Genomic DNA, 27,974 nt, shown 5'->3' on the forward strand with positions numbered 1-27,974 from the left:
ATCCTGAAAATGGTGAGGTAGCAAGGTTTAAATCAAGATTAGTGGTCAAGGTTTATAGTCAGCAGGAGGGGCTAGACTATCATGAAACATGTTCACTAGTTGTTAAAATGGTAACAGTCAAGTATGTGATTGCAGTAAAAGTGCATGAAGGGTGGAGTTTTCATCAAATAGATGTCTATAATGCCTTTTTGTAGGGTGATCTTGAAGAATAAGTATACATGGAATTTCCAGAAGGTTTCAGGAGACATGGGAGAATAAGGTTTGTAAGATGCTCAAATCTTTGTATGGTCTCAAGCAAGCTTCCAAACATTGGAATCTATATCTTACTAATGCATTACTTGATGTTGGTTTTACTCAAAGTTCTCATGATTACTCCCTTTTTACTCTACACAAAGGTGATGATACAGTGGCAGTTCTAGTATATATTGATGATTTACTTCTTACTGGGAGCAATGCTGCTTTGATTAATGAAACCAAAGATAAGTTACATAAATAGTTCAGAATGAATGATTTGGGTGATCTCAAGTATTTCTTAGGCATTGAGGTCCTAAGATCAGCGTCAGGAGTTATATTAAATCAAAGAAAGTATATCCTTGAGTTGATCTCAAATACAAGTCTTAGTGGTTCTAAGCCTGCACTTACCCCTTTGGAGTCCAATCTGAGATTGACCACAATTGAATATGATCAATCTACAGGTATACATGGAGATGAATTATTATCAGATGTTTCTTCTTATCAAAGACTTATGGCCAAGCTCATGTATGATACCATCACAAGACCTTATATCAGTTTTGTTGTCCAAACACTTAGTCAATTCATGCAATATCCTAAGAAGTCATATTGGGAAGCTGCTACCAAAGTAGTTAGGTATCTAAAAGGTTTTGTTGGACAAAGTATTTGGTTAAAAGCTGATTTTTCTATTGCTCTCACTTGTTGGTGTGACTCGGATTGAGCTGTTTTTCCTAACACTAGAAGACCAGTCACTGGATATACAGTTCATTTTGGTGAATCCTTGATATTTTGGAAGTCGAAGAAACAACATACTATGTCTAGGAGTTCTATTGAAACTGACTATAGAATCATGGCTTCAGCAGTTGATGAGATAACCTGGTTAGTTAGATTGTTCTAGGAACTCAATGTTTCCATTACTCTGCCTATATCAGTATTTAGTGACAACGATTTAGCTATACAACTGGCAAACAATCCAGTATTTTGTTAGAGAACAAAATTCATAGAGATTAATTGTTACTTCATTAGGGACAATATTAAGAGAGGTTTGATCCAGGTTGTTTATGTCAACACTCATGATCATGTCTTGATCTTCTTACTAAGGGCTTAAGTCATGCTCAACATACACATTTATTAGGAAAGCTTAGTGTGCTAAACATACTGTACCCTGCAGCTTGAGGGGGAGCTTTTTAACATGTGCTTACTGCATCCTTTCTATGTACATGGCTATTGTTCCATTAAACTCTTTGTAGTTGTATTGATCAATCAGTTAGTCAGTCAGTGAATTAGTTAAATAAGTTGTTAGGCAGTTATAAGGTAGTTAGCTGAGCTATCAAATGATTTGGAAGTGAGCTAACAAAAGCTCACTTACCCAGTCTATAAATAGGGGCAACAATGCTTTGTACAAAAACAGATCAATCAATAAAATCAGTTCCCCTTTTTCATTTCCTCTCTATTGATCATGAATGATTAAGCTGCATTGCTTGATTTTCACAATCGCATACCAAATATTTAGATTACTTCATTCCTGAGAATCCTGGCATATAGTATTCTAAACATAAAAAAGACAATTTTGAAAGATGATTTCTATGCCACATCATTTTAGCTGTGAAAGAGCTATTTTTTGCCACATCAACTTTTGGCAAGTTGATTTATAAGTAAAAGCTCCTGTGAATTCATGTGACCAGACTGGATAGTCATCCATCCCTTTATTTATATCGATATCTATTATGAACAAGGGGTATCCTGGTGTACTAACCTTCTGTTATGTACTGGGTTCAGGGTAGGGCAAACTTCAAAGGTTTAATATACACAGTTTTACCCTGCATTTCTGTAGAAGGCTATCTCCATGGATCTAACTCATGAACTCTTGGTCACATGGAAACAACTTTACTAGTTATTCCAAAGCTCTCCAGTATGGTATGTTAGGCAATAGTATAATTGTATAGACAAAATATTCTCTTTCCTAGAATAGGATTTTATTACTGATTGTGTAGTTGTAACAATATATATTCTTTCCTAGAATAGAACTCTAACCTACAGTTGTATAGCTATAAGTATTTCATTATGTATTATGGAATGAGACAAGTTGCTATTCAGAAAATCTTGGTTTCTTTTATTTCTCTGTCATGGTATCAAGAGCCAAAATCTAAATTTTTCTGTTCTTTCTGTATTCTTGTACTTTGCTACCTTCCTAAGTTCCTTTTCTTCTCTTTATTTTCCCCCCTCTTTTGTAATCAATCGATTAATGGATTTATAATCCTCTTCGTACGATTTGCTCTCCACAAAATTGGATGGTTCCATTTTTTCTCTTTGGGAATTCTACTTTGGAATCTTTGTGCAAGGCAAGGGCCTTTCTAGGTTATTAGATGGATCTGCTCGTCCACCAATAGATGCAAAAGAGTTGGATCTTTGGAAATTGAATAATGCGAAGGTAATCACTTGAATATGGAATTTGGTACATGCTAATATTGCTATGAGGCTTAGACCTTTCAGTTTGTCTTCTAAGATGTAGACCCACCTCCGTACAATCTACCAACAAAGCAACCTTGGACTAGAGTTTGAATTGGAATGCAATATTGCAGAATACACACGGGGGGACAAGAATGTTCACTCCTTTTATGCTGGCTTGTAGTTTCTCTGGTCGGAACAAGATCAAATTCTTGGGAAAAATATTTCTAAGGCAGGGCTTAAGGAGGTATTGGCAGAACGAAAAAAGATAAGAGTGGTGCAATTCTTAATGAAACTCCATCCTGAATTCAAGCCGATTCGTGGCAATTTGTTGAACAGAAAATTCATACACCTGCTCTTGACGTTATGTTGGTAGCCGTCTTGCGTGAAGAGACAAGACTTGGAACTCAGGCTGCTATGGAGTCTACACCATTACCTTCTATTGCATTACTTGCAGGAAAATCAACAACCATTGCTTTAATAGGAAATGCTAAGAGAAGTGTCCAATGCTATGAATGTCAAGACATTGGTCACATCGCAGCCAATTGTCCTAAGAAGAAAAACATTTGTGCTTATTGCAAAATTACTGGCCATCATATTTCAGATTGTCGTCGTCGCCCAAATTGTTCACGAACTGCTCACCAAGATTACCAGACAAATGTCACTACATCATTTGGTTCCTTCCCTACTGGTCATGATCTTGAAAAACTAATTCGAGATTCTATTGCAGCTGCTCTTCCCGAAGCCATCTCAAGTGCACTCTCGGTATCTCTTCAGGTACAAGTAATTCAATTAAATCTACTTGGCATCTAGATTCAGGGGCTTCCAATCATATGACAGGTGATTTGTCCCAATTCTCATCATTGTCTAGTTGTGTTTTTAAATATGTTTTCTCATATAGCAAACGGGCACACATTACGCGCATCGGGTATTGGTTCTATTGGAAATCTTTCTAATGTTCTTTATGTTCCACATTTGAAGGCTAATTTGGTTTCAGTTGGTCAACTAGTTGATCAAAATTGTTTTGTAAAATTCTCACCCAATGGTTATGTTGTTTAGAATCTGAAAACAAGGATGACCATGGCCATGGGGCGTAGATTTGGTAGAATATTCCTACTAGAGTCGGTTCGCTATCACTTACATCATTGTTATCTTTCAATTTATATAGTGGATGTAACTCGTTCGAATAAATTGCTCACTCTTTGGCAAAATAGGATGGGTCATCCTCATTCTTCTCGGCTTCATCTCATGCTTAAATCATGTCTTCCTGCAACACATCACATCTATTACAGTTTCTTTTTAGCATTACGAATTGTGCCAGTTCAAAAAGTCACAAGCTCCTTTTTCCATCCAGTTCATCTGCTTATGAAGATCCATTTGATTTAGTGCATAGTGATGTTTGGGGTCCTTCTCCTAACCTGGGTGTTTTTTATTAGAAATAAATTTGAGGTTCTGACTCTTATTATGAATTTTGTTGAGTATGTTCGTGCACAATTTAATAAAACTATAAAAGTATTTCTTTCTGATTCAGGAGGAGAGTACACTAAGATCAATGTTGTTGATTTTTTCAAAAACAAAGGAATTATTGCCCAATGCACTTGTCCTCATACTCCTAAATAAAATGGGGTCGTAGAAAGAAAGAATTGACATATTTAAGAAACTAAATTGGCTTTGTTGAGTACGTCGAATATGCCAAAAAGTTTTTGGCCCAAAGTAGTACATACTTCTGAATATTTGATCAATAGACAAACTTCCCCAGTCATTGGAAATGAGACACCGTTCTTCAAATTATTTCATAGTAAGCCTGATTATTCTCACTTGTGGGTTTTTGGTTGTGTTTGCTTTGTACATCTTCAGCACATGAATGACATAAGCTTTCGGCAAAGGCAGCACAATGTATTTTTGTGGGATACAGTGACACACAAAAGGGTTATCTCTATTATGATGCATCTCGTTGTCAACTTCAAATATCTAGATATGTTATTTTCTTTGAGGATCAGTTTTCTTGGAAACATAATGCTAAATGTGCTCCAGAATCTCTCTCTTTTTTGTACAAGTTTGATGACGATGTGGTAGCTACTGACTCTTAGCTTGAGTCTTCAGAACAACCCGTGGACTATGATAATGGGGATCTCCAGCCTTCATCTCCTTCAAGTACTGATCCTCTACTTGAATCTCCAGAACAACCCATGAACAATGGTAATGAAGCTCTCCAACTTTTATCTCTTTTTGGTATTAACTCTATATCGTCATTCTCATCTTTGGAAGAGGGATCCTCTCATCCAGTTACTCCTCCATGTCGGTCTAGTAGAATAAATCGCCATTTTCCTGAATGACTTGGCTACTCTCCAGGGAAATCTGGTAAGTCCTATGCCTTGCATACCACACTATATTCTGTAGAGGTTCCTACATCTTACTCCCATGCTCTACACAAACCTGCTGGAAAAAGGCAATGTCGGATGAGCTTTGTGCACTGAATGAAAATTCAACTTGGGACTTTGTAGATAAACCAATAGATGGAGTTCTCATTGGAAGTAAGTGGGTGTATTCCATTAAAATGAAGACAGATGGTACAATTGATCGCTATAAAGATCGATTGGTTGCTCAAGGGTACAAACAGAAGTATGGGGTGGATTATGAGGAGACTTTTGCACCTGTTGCTAAGATGACAACGGTACAGACATTATTGGCCTTGGATTCAATTAAAGGCTGGACTTTACATCAGTTGGACGTGAAAAATGCATTTCTTCACGGTGAACTGGAATAAGTTATGTTTATGAAATTACCACCTGGGTGTGTTCTGCCAAGACCAAATGTAGTTTTTCGTCTTCAAAAATCTCTTTATGGCTTAAAACAGGATCCCAGAGCTTGGTTTGACAAATTTCGATCCACGATTCAAACTGCAGGCTTCTCTCAAAGTTCTTCAGATTATTCCTTGTTTCTTCATACTTCTCCGGTAGGTATCACAGTACTTCTCATCTATATTGATGATATCATTATCACCGAAAATGATCAAGAGAATATTACTAAGTTAAAAGAATTCTTGCATACCTCATTTAAGATAAAAAACTTGGGACGATTGACATACTTTCTTGGGCTTGAGGTTTTATACTTGCCTACTGGGATAATGCTTACACATCAAAAGTATGCTAGTGATCTTGTTGCTACGGCTGGTCTTACAGATGACAAGGATATATACACCCCAATGGAGATTAATACGAAATATAAGGAGGCTGATGGCGAACCATTCAGTGATCCCACATTGTATCGGCAGTTGGTAGGATCATTGGTTTATCCAGTTGGTGAGATCATTTCTTTATCTCTCTATGACAAGGCCGGACATCTAATATGAGGTACAAGTTCTAAGTCAGTTTGTAGCTAATCCTTACCGTATACATCACACTGCATTACTTCGTGTCATTCGGTATGTCCATGGTTCTATGAATCAAGGTGCTCTCTTTCGTTCAAATTCTCCTATAAATCTTAAGAGATATACTGATGCAGACTGGGTTGGTTGTCCTGATTTTCATTTTTCCATTACTGGTTGATGCATGTTTCTAGGCACATCCTTGATATCTTGGAAATGTAAGAAACAATCTCGTATATATAAATCATCTACGGAGGCCGAGTATTGGGATATGTCGGCAGCAAGTTGGGAAATTGTTTGTCTGCGACGTCTATTATCTGAGCTTGGTGTTGCTATTATATCTCCTACAGTGTTACTTGTTGATAACACTAGTGCGATTAAAATAGCCACAAATTCTGTGCAACATAAAAACACAAAGCATATAGAGGTGGACTGTCATTACATTCGGGAACTAGTTGCTGACCGTCTTATCAGTCTACAACACATTTCTTCTCATGATCAACTTGTCGATTTGTTTATAAAGGCTATGACACGCACACGACATAGCTATCTTAGCTCCAAATTGCTACTGTGTGATCACCTATATCAATTTGAAGGGAGGTGTTAGGCAATAGTATAATTGTATAGACAGAATATTCTCTTTCCTAGAATAGGATTTTATTACTGATTCTGTAGTTATAACAATAAATATTCTTTCCTAGAATAGAACTCTAACCTACAGTTGTATAGCTATAAGTATTTCATTATGTATTATGGAATGAAACAAGTTGCTATTCAGAAAATCTTGGTTTCTCTTGTTTCTCTGTCATGGTATTGATAAATTGCTACTGGAAAGACACCATTAAGTTTAGCCACATTCCAGTTCCTCTTTTCAAGGAACACTTGGCTTAGTATGCTTAGCGGCAGATTGATATTGGATCACTTAATTAGCCAAAACTCCTTTTTAGTTCTCTTCTAAAAAAGAAGGGACAAACACTAAAAGAAAAATGACAAGCAATTAGATAGAGCTACTTTTTAGTTCTCTTGTATACAGAACATTATTAACACTTATATAATCATAAATTGCAGGAAGTTTGGACCCTGTGCAGAATATTCAAGAGGATTTCCAATTATAAGAGATTCACACCAGATTGGAAGCAGCAGCAGCCCATTGTTAAACAAAGTTTTGGTGCTACAAGTTCTAAGACATGCAGTCTTCACTCTGAAATCAGCGATGATCACTCCAACAATGTCATCAATTTCAAAAAGATGGCATTTTCACAAAAGAACATTAACAATGCATCATCTGGAGGAAATTTAAATTATCAAGTTGATCAAAGAAACAGTTTTTACAATAATAGCCAACCAATTACCATGCCTCAATCTTTATTCACGTCATCAAATTCAAGCTTTTGGAACACAAGTGCTGCAGATCAGGAGTATTTGCTTAGTGATGGAAACTGGGATGAGCTCAAATCAGTCGTTGATTTAGCCATTGATCCTCGCAGTCTTTTTGGATTTAAATAAGATAGAGGCACAGATTGGGAATCAGTGGCGAATCCTTAATTTATAGTCAGCAGGTTCTGTTCTTAATCTATATATGCTATTTCTTTCACACATATTTATAGTCTGAGCTGGACTCAGCGGACTCTGAATGATCTGTTGGATAGAGAAAGAGGAAGTACATCTATCTATGAGAGATGTACGGCTGGTTATTACCATTTGGCTGTTCAAAGAATGTCTAGTTGGGATTGAAGTTAACACAGAATGCAGCGCAAGTATGATATGCCTACCTATTTTTTTAATCTTCATTTTATTTCGCACCCCTATTTCTCTTACTAGATTTCTACATTTTTTTTATTAGGACTTCTATACATCTTGTAAATTACTAATTTCCTACAGTACTTGCATGTCCTGAATTTCACAGAGTACTTTTTGTTGTGGATTACAGTGAAAGATTGTTTTATAAGGGAAAAATGAGATTAGCTTCTTAGCTATCTTTGGCGATTATATATTTGAATGTAGGCGGCAATTTCTTGGTTATGTAGATAGTGAGAAGTATAAAACATTATTTTTATGCAACTCTTTGGAAGAAATTCTAAATTCAACATATTTATGCTTTAGGGGTTGGAAGAGGGAGGATTATATCTATTTTATACTACAAATTAAATTAAGTTTGATAATGAAATTCAAGGGGGGAGGGGGGTAACTGAAATCTTTTTCGAATGTCGGCTTCATCAGTCAACTAATATGTAAGTTAGTGTACGTAATAAAATAGAATTAAGCTGAATGCATAAACTGAAATATAAATGACAACACAGAGTTTTATACTAATTTGAATCACTAGTGTAATGTGGTGCCTATTCCAGTTTCTTCGGATTGCAAGAGTTTTCTTTAGAGCTTGACGATAATAATGAGTTCCAACGTAGTTGAACAAGTTCTGAATCTCAATCTGTGGTTATTCAGATCTTGTGACACAACCTCGAATAGTATAACTAAGAGACTAACTCAATCTTTTTTTTTTTTTTGTAACTATTGTAAATTGAGAGAATTACAAAGCTTTATGAAGACTAAAAGATGAGATAAAGTGATAGTTTTCTTTGAAGTTGCGTAAGTATCCTTCTGTCTTCAATACTCATAAATAGTCTTCATCTTCTGTTGTTTCCTTGCTTTAAAAGGAAAATTCGAGGGATTTTTTTCCAATCAAAGATATATATAGATTTCTTGATTGAGAATTCATATCTCTCGCATGTCCATATAAGATATGTCCGTGCATATGATATGATCTTTCTTTCCTGAATGGTGATTCACATCTATACACGTTCATATCAGATACGTCTATGTAGGGGATATGATTCTCTTTACTTTTTAGCCTCGTGTGATCTTCCTTCCATGATTGTTTCACCATCATCAACTATCCAAATCATTGACACCTCTTTTTCGGGGATCTTCTAAGTCTACCAACGAGCTCTTTCAAATATAGTTTCTAGATTGCTTATTTTCTGATTCTTTACTTTGATTTCCTCTGAAGTAGATCCTGCATATTCATTTTATTAGTTTATCATTATTAAAATATATCATATTATTATAGGAGGCTAACAATCTCTCCCTTTTTTATAATGACAAATAATAAACATCTGTTGACTTTTCTATATGTATGGTTGGCTAGCTCACCCTTACTTGCTGGCTCTTTTTGATGTAATGAACATCAGTTGACTTTTCTGTATGTATAGCTAGCTAGCTCCTTCTGATGTTTGTGCTATTTTTTTGGCATAATAAAACAACAAAAAAATAAAATAGTAATGAATAATAACTAGACATAGTACGCAAAACATAGATAGATCATGCATAATTAAAACCACCAAATAAAAACAAGCAAAAAAATTACCAGGTTGGAGGGAAAGAATGACCGCATCCCAGTTACAAACCAATAAAAGAGAGGGTAAAGACCCCTTTTGAATAGGAAGACCAAATAGTCAATGTTTTTTCAAAAATACGTAAGAATGTTGTGCATATTATGACAAAAGCATTCATAGGATAGTTCAACATTTTTGGAGAAACTGGAGAAGGAGTTCTGGACAAATATGATAAGCTCATTGTGGGAGAAGTTGGATTTAGATTAGATATAGTCGACTTATGTTAATAATCTGTTAAATATCTTGCTTTTTCTGTTTGAAGTCGTTGACGGAAAAACACACTTTGCCCACATCAATGCTTGTGTCCTTACCCAGCTGCAACAACTTGTTGGTTGACTCTTGATCCTTTTATCAATAGACTTGAGCCGTTCTTAAATCTCCTCTACTTCCTTCAACACTAAAAATATAGGGTTAGTAGCATTTTTACCAAGCTTAGGGAGATCAACCTTTGCTTTTGAAGACTTCTTTTTGCACCATTCATTATTGACTAGAACATATTCGATGCTGACAAAAGTCTTTGGGTCATAAGTTGCAGAAACTTCAACTGCAGGAAAGTCGGAGATATATATGGACTAGTGAAGGAGAAGTCAAGTAATCAGTAAACCATAGGTCAGGCTTGTTGTGGCATGAGTGTCAGTTGTACTTTCTAACTTATACTCACAGAACCACATGATCCAATTGATTTTGTATTTCTTGATCATGTAGTACAGAACAAAAACATCTCTGCATGTAACATTACTTAGAGATCCCTTCCTCAAAATCAGTGTGGTGGCGATGATATGAGCCAAAATTCTATATTTGGAACATAAAAATAACAAACCAAAGTTAGACAGGTTTACTTAAGGTTTAGGAAGGTTCACTTCAGGATCTGAAATAACTTATTTTCCTTCCTCAAAACTAACTTCAAAATTTTTATGTCGAGTACCATTCATAAATGAAATTTCTCCAGAGAACTTAGTATCAAATACTTTTTCAAACAAAAAATCAATCAAGATGATTCTTGTGTCGAGCACAAGAGTTTTCAACTCACCACCATCTTGAGAGTAATAGAGGTTATCATAAATCATTGTAATGCAGTTTTCAAAGACTTGTAATCTACTTAGAAAGTACAAGAAATAGATCCTGAACCTTAAAAAAGCAAATTGCATTACAATAAGATTCCTTCAACTACAAGAGATTCATAATTTTTTCGAACACCATTGAGTGATTCTTAAAGGAGGCAAATTTCTCTCTTTGGGATACAGTCCAGAACTTATGTATGTCCTCTGAGAAAGGTTTTTTAGAGAATTAGGGAGAGATTCTTATAGGAAAAATTAGGGAGAGAGATAGAGCATTTTATGGGGTTAGTCGATTGCAAGAATTGAGATAAGGCTTCCTTAAAAGAACTAGGTATAACGACTAATTCTTGATGACTTTTAGTTGGATTTTTCATAATATTAGCCATGAATCTAGTTCGGATCATTTGGAAGAGAATGGAGAAGACATTTTTTTTCAAGGAAGTATAAACAAATAGAAAGAAAGATGAAATAACGGAAAGATGAAGGGAGAAAAAATTGAAAAGAGGGGACATATGAAAATAAAGGGTGCAATTTTTTGGAAAAAGAGAAAGGCGAAGTAAAAATTTAATAGAGAGGGAAAGAAATAGAAGCTGAAGGGGGTGGTAATAAAGGACAAAAAAAGGATAATAAGTAAAAGGAGACTAAGTCAGAAAGGAAAAGATTTTGAAAATATATTTACAAGGATTTTGTAGAAAATTTTTTTGCAAAAGAAAATCAAATATCATTAATGCAAATAATACCAAGAGTTTTTCTAAGGGAACAAAATTATTTTTTCAACAAGAGTTTTGTAAAAATGTCAGCAACCAGATTTTTGGAGTCAACAAATTTTAATAAAAAATCACCATTTTCGACATGATCACGATTAAAATGGTGCTTAATATTTATATGCCTAGACCTAGAATAATGGACTGTGTATTTAGATAGATTGATTGCACTAATATTGTCACACATAATTGACACAGATTAGAATGATAAATCAAAATCAAGTAATTGATGCATTATCTATAATATCTGAGTACCACAATTTCTAATGGCTATGTGTTTAGCTTCAGTAGTTGATAAAGCAACTGAAGTTTATTTCTTACTATGCCTTAAAATTAAGTCATCCCTAAGATTTTAGCAAGTCCCGCTAGTACTTTTTCAATAATTTTTATCACCTACAAAATCAACATCTGAATAACCAATTGAATTAAAGTATAAGAGGGGGAGAAGGGGTACCATAATCCAATATCCTGAGTTTCAATGACATATCAAATGATCTACTTGAATTCAGTCAAGTGTGACTCTTTGGGAGCCGGCTGAAATTTTGCGTATTTGCATACACTGAATATAAGATCGGGTCAACTTGCGGTCAAGTAAAGTAGAGATTCAATCATTCCTCTATTGGTCTTTTTGTCAACATCTTTTTCTGATGTGTCTGAATTAAGATTTGTTGAATGTCTCATAGGAGTTTCGAAATCTTTTTCCTTTTTCATGTCAAACTTTTTGATGAGCTTCTTTGTGAATTTGGTTTGACTGATAAAGGTCCCTTTTAGAGATTGTTTGATTTGTAGCCCCAAGAAAAATGTGAGTTCTCCCATGAGACTCATTTCAAATTCTCTCATCTTAAGATTTTTAAAATTGTCGCACATGAAGGTGTTAGGGCTTTCAAAAATAATATCATTCATATAAATTTGTACAATGAGCATGCTGGAGTTTAATTTTTAAACAAGAATTGTAGTATCTATTTTTCCTCTTTGAAAATTATTATTTAAGAGAAAAATACTCAATCTCTGATACCAAGCCTTTAGAGCTTGTTTGAGATCATAAAGTGCTTTTGAGATTTCGAAAACGTGATTCAAACATGAAGGATGCATAGAGTTTATTTAACAAAGACTTCTTCATTAATATAATCATTTAGAAAAATACTCTTAACATCCATTTGATATAATTTAAAATGTTTAAAAGTAGCAAACACTAAAAGAAAACCAATTGATTCCAACCTTGCTACAGAAGAAATGGTTTCATCATAATCAATACCTTCCTGCTGAGAATAACCTTGAGCCACCAACCTGGCCTTGTTTCTTAGGATTTTACCTTCTTCGTTCATTTTGTTTCTATAAATCCATCTAGTTCCAATAACTGAGCAGTTCATCGATTTTAGCACTACAATAAAATGTATTTATAGCTACAAAATTTAAGCTATGAATTCAAAAATTGTAGCTATTACAAAATAATAATTACAAAAATTCAATCTTCATAGCTATATATAAATTCGTAAAATTTCTTAGCTACGAATATCAAACTGACAAAGCTAATTTTTCATTTGTGCTACAATTACTAATATTCTTGACAATAATTAATTAAATAGCTATAATTTTATTGCTACATAAAATTATGTAGTTGATCATAAGTTTTTGTCATGTGATAAAAATTATTGTAGCAATAGTAATCTCTTAGCCATAATAAATTATTTGAAGCAAAATACTGTAGCTAAATAGTTTTTTTTCTTTAATTTTTTAAAAATTATGGCAATAGTAATCTTTTAGTCACAATACACTATTTAAAATAAATATTATAGCTAAATAATTTTTTTTACTTCAAGTGACAAAAAAATTATGGCAATAGTTAAATAATATAGCCACATATTTTTTTGCTATGGTAAAATTTTATAGCTAATTATTATTTTTTGGCACAAACTAAAACTTATTATAGTAATAGTAACCTTTCAGATATAATGGATATATAAAATAAAATTTGATATAAATATATTACCATACATTGTGAATGCCTACTTTACGATACATAGTGAATGTCTACTTTACCATAAGTGAATATCTATTTATGGAAAAGTTAGAAATCCCAAGGTTAGTTCTCCCCTATAAATAAAGGAATTTTTTCTTCATTGTAACTAAACCATCAAGAGAATCCCTCTCAAGAGAAATAATAATCACTCTCTTCTCTCTTCATTCTTTTTTTTTTTTTTTTTGCTTTATATTTCATAATATGTTATCAGCACGTGACTCTACCAAAAAAAGTAAGATTATAAATCTAAAGGTAATTCAAGGTTAGAAATTGCTTATGTTATTTGTCTTTTGCTACTAATGATGTAATTATTATTGTATTTGAGGAAAAATAATTGGTTTTAAACCACTTATGCTTTAAATTTGTTTATGAAGAATAATATTGTTAAAAGATGTGATGATGACATTTAAGTCTCATCTCATTAAGAGGGTAAGACATTGGGTTAAAAGTTCAAATGCACCACGGTGATAAGATGTTGAGTTCAAGTCCCATCGAGTTATAGTCTAAGACGTCTTTTTATATGGATAATATATTGAGTTTGAATCTCAATATATCATACTGATGATATTATGATGGTTAAGGAAAAATAATGAGTATTTTATGAAAAGTCATGAAATTCGACCCATTGAATATGCTCCATTCCATGAAGTCAATGTGGTAGCAATATATGATTAGTCTGAAATATGACAACTTACTACATTCTTGAGGTGTATGTGGCAGTAGTGCATAATATGTCTGAAAAAAGACAAGCGATTGAATGCACAAATATAAGCGTGGAGGGATAATATGATAATAATCATCAAAAGTGATAGTATTTTCACATGCTTATTATAACTATAAGATATGTTAGAGAAAAATTCTCTACATTATATGTATGCCTCGATTTGCTCTTTGCTCCTGAAGTAGCAATATCATGAAAAAGGTTATAAGCTATCATAATTTGATAGTCTTAAGTCACGATTATATTTCATTCCTGGGGAATGAGAAACTTATCAATGCAAACGTGCACTTGATTGTGATGGTATCACAACTCACCTTCGAAATAGACTGAATAATTGAGAAGAGTTACTTTAAAATCTACTTCTAAAGTAACAAATCTAAAATCTATTCATGTAATAGTAAATATGAAATTTACTAAAGTAAAAGGTACATGTCAGGATAAATTTAGAGTTTGCTAGAATAAAAGTTCATCAAATTGACATAAATGATTGCGACATCTCAAAGATGTGCATACTGAATATTTAACATATAATGAAAAATTAGAAAATTCTTCATTACTTTTAATGTTGCTTGTTCTCACGATAAGTTGGTTGGACCAACTAATGTTGGGATTGGATCCCTTAAAATCTAAAAATTATAAAAGGTGAATATGGGCCCGGTCACCTATCATATGATATGTTGAAAAGATGCATCAATAAGATGATCTCATGTACATTTATTGTCCACCTACAGTTTGACATTCATAAAGTTGCTTGCTCAATAAAATAGTGATAAAAGCATAATTTTTCAGATTGTGTAATCAAGATATTTCATCTTGATGATGATTGTTTGACATTAAATGTCTTTGAATAATAGCTGAACCGTTGTTAATGAGAACAAAGTTTCATGTGTGGGTTTGAAATACAATATATTACATACAAAAATACTTGTATGCATCAAACCAATAAATTATGATTAACTCCCCTCAAAGTTAGTTCTGAGTCAGGAACCACACATTGTCCATCTAATAGTTCTAAAGTGCGATATACGATTAATGAATATACCATGATGCACAAAGATGGATTATTCAAAGAAGATAGAGGATGTATGTTGATTTTTCTAACATAAGGGAGAGATTATAAGCAGCTATAAAATATGTTAGAAATTATCATCAGATCCTCATTCAAAAGATAATTCAAGGCAAATGTCGAAAGCATCTCATATTTAAGCTGCAAGTGCTCCTATTTTGTGTCTCTAAAGGACAAAGTATCTGCATGCATGAAGAGTGGTAGACCTATCGGTTCCAAATGAAATAATCCTTGAAAAGGATAAGGAGAAAAGGATCATAATAAGAAGGCAATGTTCTCTTGAAGAACCTATGACATAACACTTCATGGAACCTTATGAAAGATTTAGGTACCTGAAAATAATGAAGTGATGAAATCTCAAAATATTATATCACATTGTGAACTGATATAAAATAATATATCATTGATAATATCTTTGATACATTATTGACACAATATTATGAAAGATCACGAGGATCTGAATTCTACATTTATTTAAGCATGTTGACGTAGAAATATTTATCAAGTGACATAAAAGGATGCATCTTGGTAAGCATAAAACTTATTTGATTTACATTCCAGACACTTGAAGATGTCACACATGAAATATTGAATATTGTCACTTGACAAAATTTACATGAGAACTTTTTTAAGGATTCAAAATGTTTGAAGCATATAAAAGTTTCTGGGAAACTTATTTATAATCCTTATATTGTATAAGCTTATAACTTGAAAATTATTGAAGATCTTGGAGAGTTTTCAAAAGCAATAGTTTATTTGCTGAAATGAGAAATATACCAATTTGAATTGGTTATGAAGTACCATATCTTAGTGCAATTGGTGCATTCATGTATCTTTTAAATACTACAAGGCCTATAGCCTTTTTCGATCAATTTGTTAGAAAGATATAATTTTGCTCCTACTAGGAGATATCGGAATGAGATCAAACACATACACGTTACCTAAAGAGACTGTCAATATAATATTATATTATTCTAAAGATTGCAATCCTGATCTTATTGATCATGCTGATGTTGGGTACTTATCTAACTCGCATAAAGCTCGGTCTCAAACAAGCTATGTGTTCATATGTGGTGGTACTGTCATATCTTGGAGATCTACAAAGTAGTTTATCATAGGCACTTTTTCGAATCATGTTGAGATAATAGTTATTCATGAAGAGAGTCGAAAATGTGTGTTGTTGAGGTCCACGATACATCTCATTTGCGAAAAATATGATTTGAAATGTGATAAAGTACCCATGATTTTTATGAGGATAATGCAACATGCACAATACAACTTAAGGGAGGACTCAAGGAGATAGAACAAAGCACATTTTGCTAAAGCTTTTCTATACATACGAGCTACAAAGAATGGTTATATTATTGTGCAACAGATTCATTCAACTGACAATGTGGCTGATTTATTCACCAAGTCTCCTTCAATTGCAACCTTCAAGAATATGGTGCATAAGATCGAGATGCAAATGTTCAAGGATGATCTCATTAGGGGAGTTAATACACGTTGTAATCTTTTTATCTTCCAAGGTTTTGTCCCGTTGGATTTTCCTTGTAAGGTTTTTAATGAGGCAACCTATATGTGTATTGTTAGAGATGTGTACTCTTTTTTCTTCACTAGATTTTTTTCCACTGATTTTTTTAGAAAGGTTTTAATGAGGTACATTATCTATCAATTAGACATTCAAGAATGCGTGTTATAAATATATTACCATATATAGTGAATGTCTACTTTACCATACATAGTGAATGTCTACTTAACCATAAGTGAATATTTATTTATGGAAAAATTAGAAACTCCAAGGTTAGTTTTTCCCTATAAATAAAGGGATTTTTTCTTCATTGTAATTAACTCATCAAGAGAATCCCTCTCAACAGAAATAATAATCACTCTCTCTTCTCTCTCAATTCTTTTTCTTTTTTGCTTTATATTTCATAACAAAGTTTTGTTATTTCAAATTATAAGAAATTATTGCAAGAATCAAACTATAGAGACATAAAATTTTCCCTCTGTGAAATCTTGTAGCTAATTATTAATTTTTGTCACGTGCTAGAATTTGTTGTAGCAATTAATAATATTTTAACCATTATAAAAGTTTACTTAAATAAAACATTGTAGCAATAGTTGTCATGAAGAATTGATTTAGCCACAAATATATTATTGTGATTAAATTTTATAGATAGTGATTACTTTTACCAAGAGTTGATGTTATAACAATACTAGTCTAGAGTAATTAGAGATGTTAAATTTGATTTAGTAATACATATGTCTACTTGTGAATTTCAAATATAGTTTTAGTAATAGGTGATTAGATTCAATTTATATTAATTAATTAATTAATTATATTGAGCTTAAACATAACTTTATTGAACTCACAACCTAATCAAGTGCTTCTAGAATTATTATTTGACTCAAACTAATTTTATTAAAATAATATATTTTGATCTAATGTGATTGGAGGCGTTAAACATTTGATTTAATTTAATTTTACAATTTGTAAGTCCTAAATATAACTTAAATAAATATCTAATTATATTTGTTTCAATTGACTAATCATATCAAATTTTAGCAAAACTTCTATCAACTTCATCCTAGCTAAGTGTTTTCAAAATTATTATTTGACACAAACATTATTTATTAAGTCAAAGTATTTATTAAATCGATGTAAATTAGAGATGTTCATCATTTGAGTCGATCTAATTTTATACACAATCTTACTTGTAAGTTTCGAATATAATATAATTTAATAATATATATATATATATATATATATATATATATAAAATAAAATTTTGAATAACAAAATAAAAATAAAAAAAAAAGAGAAAAAGTGATCTTCAACCATAAATATTTTATATATATACTTATAATCTCTAACTTTGTCAAGTAACCTCTTAAACTTATCAAGCCCATATATCTTATGACAACATGTTATCTTTTAGAAGTTAATTTTTTTTTCTTCTAAAAGTATGTATGGTTGATTCTTTATTAAAAGTTGCTAGATATGGATTTATATCTATGTTTAAATTCAAATTGAAATAATCATTTGTTGTGGAAGTACTTTTATATTATAAATGGATACTTTAATTTGGATAAATGTTGTTGATATAAAAAGGATAAATTGACATTTTTCTGGAAGTTGCATCGTCAGATACTATCAAAACTTAAAATTTATGGTGATGACACTTGTCATTATAATATTATTTTACTTATCCTATTCTAAATATACATATTAAATAGAATTTATGCCATTGGCCATTTTATTTTATTTTATTTTTGCATCTCTATTTTAAACTTGAAATACAATTCATATAATTCATATTAAATTTTATATTTAATTCAAACAAGAAAAAGTAATTTAATATTTTAATCTTTTTCTTTTAAAAAAATCAAATTGTAATAATCAAAGGTTATGGAATATGGTTCTGCCATTATAGGACACCTAAATTTGAATTTGAATTCATATTGTGAATAACAAAAATTTAAATTAAATGATATTCTTTTCAAAGTTGTATAGTAGATTATTGTCCAAACTTGAAATTTTATGGTGATAATGCTTGCCATAATAATATTATTTGGCTTCTTATGTTCTATTTGGGCAAATTAGATAGCATTTCTAATGACAATTTATTTTATTTTATTTTATTTTATTTTAGATATCTATTTTAAATTTAAAATTTTAAATCATTTAATTTATTTAATTCACATTAAATTTATATAATTTTTATATTTTTAATTCAATAAAAATTTATTTTATTTTATTTTATATATTTTAAATTTAAAATTTTAAATCATTTAATTTATTTAATTCACATTAAATTTATATAATTTTTATATTTTTAATTCAAACTAAAAAAATTATAATTCAAAATTTATACCTTTATTTTGATATTCAATTAAATAATCAAATACTACGAAAGTATGATTCAACCATAATAAGACACCATAGTACGAATTTGAATTCTCGCTGTTGATACTAAAAATAAAAATTAAATTGATATTTTTTCTAATAATATCTAGCTTAAATAATTTTCAAACTTAAATTTTATGGTAATTAACACTTATCATCACAGTATTATCTTGCTTCTTCAATTGTATATGGATAGACTAGATATTTTTGATATTGAATATTTTATTTAAAACCTTTTAAACGTGACATTTGAATTCACATAAATTATTTTAAATTCATATAATTCTTATACTTTCAATTTCAATCTAAAGAACAATAATTCAACATTAAGAATAGTCATAATATTTAGAATAGTAAAACATATGAACTATGACCAAATTAGCTACGACATACTCCAACTTCATGAGAGTCTTATTGCTCTTCTGAACTAAATTTTAGCATATTTTTGTCAACCTTTTTAGCTGACATGATACCTTTTGTCAACCTTTTTATCTGACATGTCACATTTGACGTGCACTTCATTTTATATAATAAAAGTGTCATGTCAGCACAAAAGGGTGAAAAAATACACTAAAATTGAGTTGGGGAAGGGTAATAGGACCCCTGTGAGGTTGGAGTGTGTCGTAGTAACTTTGGTCATAGTTTAGGGGTACTAGATGTTTATCTCTATTTAGAATAATATCTATTTCACACAACTCGATAACTTTTTTCTTAAGTAGAACATATATGTGTTATTAACAAAGTTAACAATATCATAGAGGACCAATATAATTGAAAAGGAATATACATTTTAAAATATTATTTATTTCATAAATAGTTGACTGTTCCATTAACTTAAAAATAGAGTATATATCTATTTTTGTTATTAATATTATTTTCATTACATATTTTGGCGTGTTGCAATTGTTAGTTACATAATAAGAATTTAGGTATAAGGAAAGTTTTTTAAAAAACATATCGTAGTAGATAATACGTATAGGAAACATCAAATTTTACCCAAAATAATAAAGGAAACACAAAGGCCAATTGGCCAAAAAATGCTTCGATGGTTGTACCCTTCCTATTTAGATTCAAATCCCCCAAAAAAATTCCTCCAAAATTAAAAATTTCAAAAGATCAAAACTTCCCTCAAAATTTTAGAATCCAACAAAATAACCTTCTTCTTCTTTCTTCTAAAAATACACCTCAGATCTCTTTCTCTTTCTCCCATTCTACGTTTCTTTTCTGTCCACTCCCGCCCACCCCACCCCCTCTCCACCAACCCCAGCTCCCGCGGCCCATCACCCTCTTCCTTTCTCTTCCCTCTCGCTCTTAAAATTTTTATATATGGTGTTTTGCTAATTAACTTCTTTTCTTTTTGTAAGTTTGGCAATATGAAATTCTCCAATTAAATGAGATAAGTTTTTACCATATAAGTATTGCATTAAATTGTGTGTGTATATATATATATATATATATATATATATTGATGTAAAGGTCATTTTATAGAGTGTAGGTGGATCAAAATACAACTTTTCCAAGTAGAATATGGAGGCGGCGCCCTCCAATCCTACTGCCCCTTCTGCCGCAAGCAACCGAAATCCACTAAGAGTTGAATGACCGACATTAGATGGACCACTGGGTCTTACAAAGCAGGAACCCATTGATTAAGAGCATAGATTATTCAAGTTTGGATTTTTACTACTCCCTTGGCTTTGGGTTGTCAATTGCTTATACTTTTGGCCTATCCTTCGCCGTCCTACCTCCTATTATCACTCATCTCTGTCAATATATTATTCGGTTAGCAATTGATTTCATAGTGTTTGCTTTTATCTTCTCAAATTGGGTTCTTACCTTTCTATTAGAGGAGAGCATCTATTTGGTCATGCTTGGGAGAAGCTAGTAATGTACAACATTGCCGAGAAATATGCGTTGTCAGGGTGGATCAAGGTACTTGTCGCTTTTGTTGTGGTCAAACTTGCTAGATAAAAAATTTGTACAATTTCCCTTGTAAGAAATTGAGACTGGAATATCTCAGTTAAGAACGTTAGCATGACACTAGTAAGGAGTTATGAAACCAAAAAAGAGGTGCACCTTTTGAACTCAGTTGTATGCAAAACCTATCAGTGCACTTTGCAACTTGGAAGTTGTCATTTGCTAAAAAAATGCAAAGGTCATTTTTTGTTTGTGTGGATTTTAGAATTGATATTGAAATTTGAGATATATATATATATATATATATATGTATGTATATATATATATATATATGTATATATATATATATGTATGTATAGGTTTATTTACTTCTTTGATTGGTTTGCACTTTTTTCTTATTTTTATCTACTGAAAATTCTAGTAAGTAACATATTCTTTCTCTTTGAATTTTTATATATACACACTTTTGGATATATGATCAGTTCATAATATTGACAAATACATTAGTGGAATCAAAGCATGAAGACAACAAACTATTTGCAGTTGAAGATCGTGGAAAGAAAGATAGAAAAAGACTATATTGCTTTTGGACTAATTATAATTTTTTAAATTGTAAATGCAATTATATATAACTTAATAATTGCTTTGGAATCTCGAAACTAAATTCCTAGCTACATTATGTAGCTATTGTGACTTATCAAGATTTTGGAGAATTCTTTAATTTGTGGTAATAGAATTATTAAAATAAATCTTGACTTTTGTAAAGCTACATTATAGAATTTTTTGTGATTAATAATGTATATAAAAATATTTATTAATTTGTAGCAATGAATTTTAATATTTGTGGCCAAACCTATGTTGTAACACCCCAGATTTTTGTCCTTGAAAAATCCCTAAGCTTTGAGCTCACTATCTAACCTAAGACTCACTATACGAGTCGTGAGGTCGCTATACGGGTCTTAAAGAACCCAATCACAGCCAAACCAGTGTGCTAGCCTAAGGTTTCTGTTGTGACTAAGACTAGGGGTCATGAGTCGTAAAGGCTCTATACGAGTCATGTAGTCCCAAACCATAGCCTGACCAGTGAAGTTTGCCTAAGTTGTTGCCTTGATCACAATAAGACTAAACTAGTCGTAATGACTCCTTACTTATCGTAAGGTACCAATCGTAGGGTGACCAGTGAGTACCCAAAAGTTTCTGTCTTGATTACGACTAGGACCCTACGAGTCATAGGGTCACTTGACGAGTCGTATAATGACCCATAGTCACCGGCGATAATTTTTTATCTTTTAATTAAGGGAACTTTGGACATTTTCCTCTTTACCCACTTAAGACCCACGACCATAAAACACCTTTGGCGCGTTATTGTCAACACTTATCAATCATAACACTTTCTATAACTCTCTAAAATCCCTACGGCAAGAACAAGCTAGGGTTTCAAGAAATTGGCATCAAGGGCTTCCAAGGATTGATTTGTCTCCGTAATTCTTGATGTCTTATGTATGTTACTCTTTCCTAAAGTTTATTTTACTGAAAGCATGTATTTAAATTATTCCCATGTGTCTTAATTGTGGTTTATGAATATGGGTTTGAGGGTTTTGTAATAAATGTTTGATGTGACCCGACCGGGGGCCTTATTGTAATGGGCGTCCCAAGTCCTACTAGGACCGAATATCACCTCCTTAACCCAACCCGGCTTCCAGCCGTCTGCCCTGAGTTGATTGAATCTCGAGCATATAATAAGGTAGTGTAATAGCTCTTGTGAATACTCTGAGATAGGATCACAATCGTGACCAATCCAATCGAGTCCAACCATTCCATACCAATAATCCAACCATACCCAACCGATACCGAAACAAGGGCTATAAACCAGGCCATAACAAAAGATGTTTCAAAACATAATATAATTAATCCCAAAATAAAATATGATGAAACAGTGAGAAATTATGTCAGATGATGCCAACCTCAATACCAATGCCAATGCTAAGGCTAACACCTATACCGATCCAGCCCATTTCAATCCATAGTAGTACCACAAAGCTTATAACCAAAATAGTAATAAAATTCGGATGGGACATGCCCCCAACCATGGTAAAAACTAATATCCAAAATAAAATCAAAGTGTCTAGAAATATGCATAACATGAAATGGAGCCTTTCGAAAGGATGGAAGCTCACCACTTCAATCCAAATGCTGATGCCCGAGTCAATCACTATGTAGTAGGAGTAGAATGGCTGGTTCCTGCATTACCTGGGTATACAACTGCCAGTATATGGGTTAGCGGGTTAACGTTAACATGATCTCAGGATAAGGATAAAATAATACCATTTATAAAAATAAGTAAAACCATCCATATGTACACAACCATACATATATATACATTTATGTCGGGAAAGTGGACCAGATTTAGCATTCTCTTAAAATATTTTCTTGGATTGTGTAGCTTTGCCGTCCAAAACTACCCACGGGCTATATAGGTTCAGCTTTCTCTGTTGAAAGGGCTCCAGTGCGTGTAGCCGCATGACTAGGGAAGAAAATCAGGGACAAATAGTACAGCCCCCAAAATATAGTGTGACATCATGCACACGGTCACCAAGACCAACCTCACATCGGCAAATATGAGTTTCTAGTTTTGTTCTTCCTGGGACCTCTACCTTCCACGACTTTGCTACATATTCCGCCATTAATACCCAATTAAAACCATTTTTCAAATAACCAAACCATCATTCATTTATTAACCAAGTCCATTAATATTGGTATCATCATACCATTCCTTACTTGCAAGTATTATCCATAGACAACCATTTATAGGTTTTAGGGCACTTTCAAGTGCCTTTTACAATTACCATATTATACCACTTGGGGGATTCCATGTACCTTACAAGCCTAACCATTTAGCCATTTACCTATCCAAGACATTTAAACCATGCATAATTCCTTTTCCAAGTTTTAAAACATGTAAGAGTTCTATTAAAATACACAATGCAATGAAAATATTATTATAGGCATTTTGTCAAACACATTAGGGGCATAAATAATCAAAACCGTTTCCAACTACCATTAAACCATTTCTATGCAATCCAATTATCAAAAACCACCACTAATGCATATAATGCATAATTAAACCATGGAAAACCATAAATAACCATTTAATATCAAAACCCCCAAATCATATTTGAAAACCAAGATCATACAATCAATGAAGTCATGAAAACATTCATAAAAACCATGCTTCTAGTTAGAATTAGCAATGAGGGAAAAGAAAATGCCTTAAACCAAAATGATGATGGAAAGAAATCACCAATACTAGCCCCAAATCAATCCTCTAGTTGAAACCCTAGCCTCCCTTGCCCAAAAGCTTTTGAGAGTATTATAGAGTGTTTTAGAAGAGTTTCTAAGTGTTAATGAATGGAATAATACGGTAAGTATCCTTTCAAGTAGGTTATAAGTCTTGAGACCTTATTGGATAAGTGGGGAAATGTCTAGAATACCTCCACTTAAGTTGCACAAAATCCCATCATAGGGGTACAACTGACCCTCACGAGTCGTACCCACCTATATGAGTGGTACCCTCAACTCGTATCCTAAGCCTCAAACTTTGGAACCAACATTGTCCAGCATACGACTCATCCAACCAAGTCGTAGCGAAAGCATACGATCTGTATCCTTCATCCGTACCCCTGTCAGATTTAAACCCAAGGAAGATTTAGATACTGTCCACCATATGAGTCCTGGTACGACTCATACCCTGACTTACGGCTCATGGTGATCCACTCGTACTCAGATCCAACCTAACTAACCAAGTCTAAGATTAAGTTAAGGAACCAAATGATCTGTAACCATCAATACGACTCATACTATCCATACCTATAACCAAAATCCATCCCACCAACCAACACTTGTTAGTATACGACTGAACCATACCATTCGTACCCCAATATACGACTTATACCTATTGTCGTATTGGGTCCAGAGATTGGAATTCCAGAAAATTTTCTATGGTCCAAATTCCAGAGTATTTCAGTCTCCCCTACTAGGAACATTCGTCCCCGAATGACGAAGAAGGTAGGGGTAACCACACGCATGAGTGATTTGCATTATATCATCAAATATATCCCTAATTTTTAACAAAGTTTGAAAACAAAGAGGCAAAGATATTAATTTTTACTTTAACAAACTCAAAAAATAGAGATATGTTGAAGAACACATACCTTCCGCATGAATCCTAGGAGCAGAAAACAAATGCAGATATTTGGACTTCATGTCATTTTTCACTTTCCATGTAGCTTCTTCCACCTTGTGGTTCTACCAAAGAACCTTAACCGAAGCCACATTCTTGGTTCAGAACCGACGAACCTGCCTATCTAAGATCTCAATCGAGATTTCTTCATAAGATAAAGAATCCGTGATACCCAGTCCTTCCAAAGAAATAGCCGAAGAAGGATCACTAATGTACTTACTCAACATGGAAACATGAAAGAGCAGATGAACCAAGCTCAAGCTCGAAGAAAACTCCAGCTTATAAGCAACATTAATAATTCTTCGCAAAAACTCATAAGGACCAATCTACCGAGGACTGAGCTTTCCCTTCTTACCAAATCGTACTATTCCCTTCATGGGATATACCCTGAGGAAACCCTTATCCCCAACCTTAAACTCCAAGTATCTATGCCTAACATCCGCATAAGACTTTTGGCGAATTTGGGTATCCATAAGACTTTCCCGAATTACCTTCACCTTCTCCATAGCCTGGTAAACCAAGTCGGGACCAAACATATCTGCCTCACTAAGCTCAAACCAACCAATATGAGATTTATACCTCATACCATACAATGCCTCAAAAGGGGATATACCAATACTAGAATGATAGCTATTGTTGTAAGCAAACTCCACCAAAGGTAGATGATTAACCCAATTGCCACCATAATCAATCACACAAGCCCAAAACATATCCTCCAATGTCTGAATAGTTCTCTCCGCTTGCTCATCTTTATGTGAGTGGAATAACCTTAGTCCCCAACCCTTTTTAGAAAGATTGGTAGAAGTGATAAGTAAAATATGTGCCACGATCTGAAATAATCGAAATAGGCACCCCATGCAGCTTCTCAATATCCTGAAGATACAGTTTTGCATAGTCTTACACCGAGAAGGTAGTCCGCACTGGCAAAAAGTGGGCAGACTTAGTCATCCTATCCATGATGACCCAAATCAAATCATATTGATTCAAAGACTGAGAAAGACCAGTAACAAAGTCTATATCGATCACTTCCCATTTCCACTTAGGCAAATCAATTTCTCGATACCACCCCCTGGCCTTATGTGCTCAGCCTTAACCTGTTAATATTCTATGTACTTGGCCATAAAATTAGCCACATCCCTCTTCATGCCATTCCACCAATAGATCTCCTTAAGATCATGATTCATCTTAGTCGAGCCAGGATAAAGGACAGCGCGATTCATGCGCCTCAACCAAAATCCTTTATTGGAAACCATCGACATCAGGAATATACAACCTCCCTTAGTACTATAAAGTACCATCCCCACCGATCTCCAACACCACTACCTTTTGCCCACCAATATCACTCTTATTTTTAATCAAGATAGAATTGAGTAGTTGATTTTCCTTAATATCTGCACCAAGAGATGATCAAACCATTTCTTGCACCATCACACCACCATTATTGGAGTCCTAGAGGCAAACTTCAAGATTAGCCAAGCGGTGAATATCCTTCACTAATTCTTGTTTTCCTTCCTCCACATGAGCCAAACTCCCCATGGATAACCTGCTAAGAGCATCAACAACCATGTTAGCCTTACCTAGGTGGTAGTAAAGACTCATATTATAGTCCTTAAGAAGTTCAAGCCATCTCATCTGCCTGAGATTAAGCTCTTTCTTAGTGAACACATACTATAGACTCTTATGATCAGAAGAGATATCCACGTGCATACCATACAAATAATGTCACCATATTTTCAAAGAAAACACAACCACCAATTTCTCTAAATCATGAGTAGGATAATTCCTCTCATGTACCTTCAACTTTCTGGAAGCATAGGTAATCACCTTCCCATGCTGCATTAACACACAACCAAGCCCTACCCGAGATATATCACAATAAACCACAAACCCATCATTACCTTTTGGCAGAGTCAAAATTAAAGCAAAAGTTAACTTATCATTCCCTTTCTCGAAACTCCCTTCACAAGCATCTGGCCAAGAAAACTTGAACTTATTATGAGTCAACTTAGTCAAAGGAGCGGTTATCGATTAACAGCTTTCCATAAATTGCCTATAATACCCGACTAAACTGAAGAGGCTCTAAATGTCAGATAGTGTCGTGGGTCTAAGTCACCTCTTCACCACAACAACCTTTGGCGGATCCACCATGATTCCCTCACTAAAAATAATATGACCCAAGAAAGTTACTGCGCTCAACCAAAACTCACACTTGGAGAACTTGGCCTTAGAACTGTTGTTCCCTTAAGGTCTGGAACATCACACGGAGGTGATTAGCCTGATCCACCTCACTCTTCGAATAAACTAGAATGTCAATAATAAACACAATAATAAAAAGATCCAAATACTGATGAAAAACCCTATTCATCAGATCCATAAATGTCGTTAGAGCATTAGTCAATCCAAATGACATCACCAAAAACTCAAAGTGCCTATATCGTGTATAAAAAGCCATTTTAGGGATATCTACCTCCCCAATCTTTTGCTGATGGTACCCAGGCCAAAGATCTATCATAGAAAAGAACTTGACACTTGCAACTGATCAAATAGATTATTTATCCTTAGAAGAGGATACTTGTTCTTGATCATCACCTTATTCAACTGCCAATAGTCAATGCACATCCGAAGGGAACCATTCTTCTTGTACACAAACAATATTGGTGCACCCATGGGGATACACTAGGATGGATAAACCCCTCATCCAAAAGATCCTTAAGTTTCTCCTTGAGTGCCCTTAACTCAGCTGGAGCCTTCTATATGTAGGAAAAGAAATTGGACAAGTCTTCGGAGCTAGATCAATACCAAACTCAATTTCTCTATCCGGAGGACTACCAGGAAGATCATTC

At 33.3% G+C, this 27,974-nt stretch overlaps 1 protein-coding gene across 1 annotated transcript in view; it reads left to right on the plus strand.

The window, feature by feature from the left end:
• Positions 1–8,029, plus strand: part of LOC107878021 (transcription factor JUNGBRUNNEN 1) — a 43,107-nt gene extending 35,078 nt beyond the window's left edge. The window contains exon 3 of the mRNA XM_016724882.2: positions 7,115–8,029. Coding sequence (XP_016580368.2) covers positions 7,115–7,552 — 438 coding nt within the window. The 3' untranslated portion in view covers positions 7,553–8,029. The remainder of the gene's footprint in view (positions 1–7,114) is intronic.
• Positions 8,030–27,974: the final 19,945 nt, after the last annotated feature.

Source organism: Capsicum annuum, chromosome 7 (assembly GCF_002878395.1).
Source record: "Capsicum annuum cultivar UCD-10X-F1 chromosome 7, UCD10Xv1.1, whole genome shotgun sequence".
NCBI lineage: Eukaryota > Viridiplantae > Streptophyta > Magnoliopsida > Solanales > Solanaceae > Capsicum > Capsicum annuum.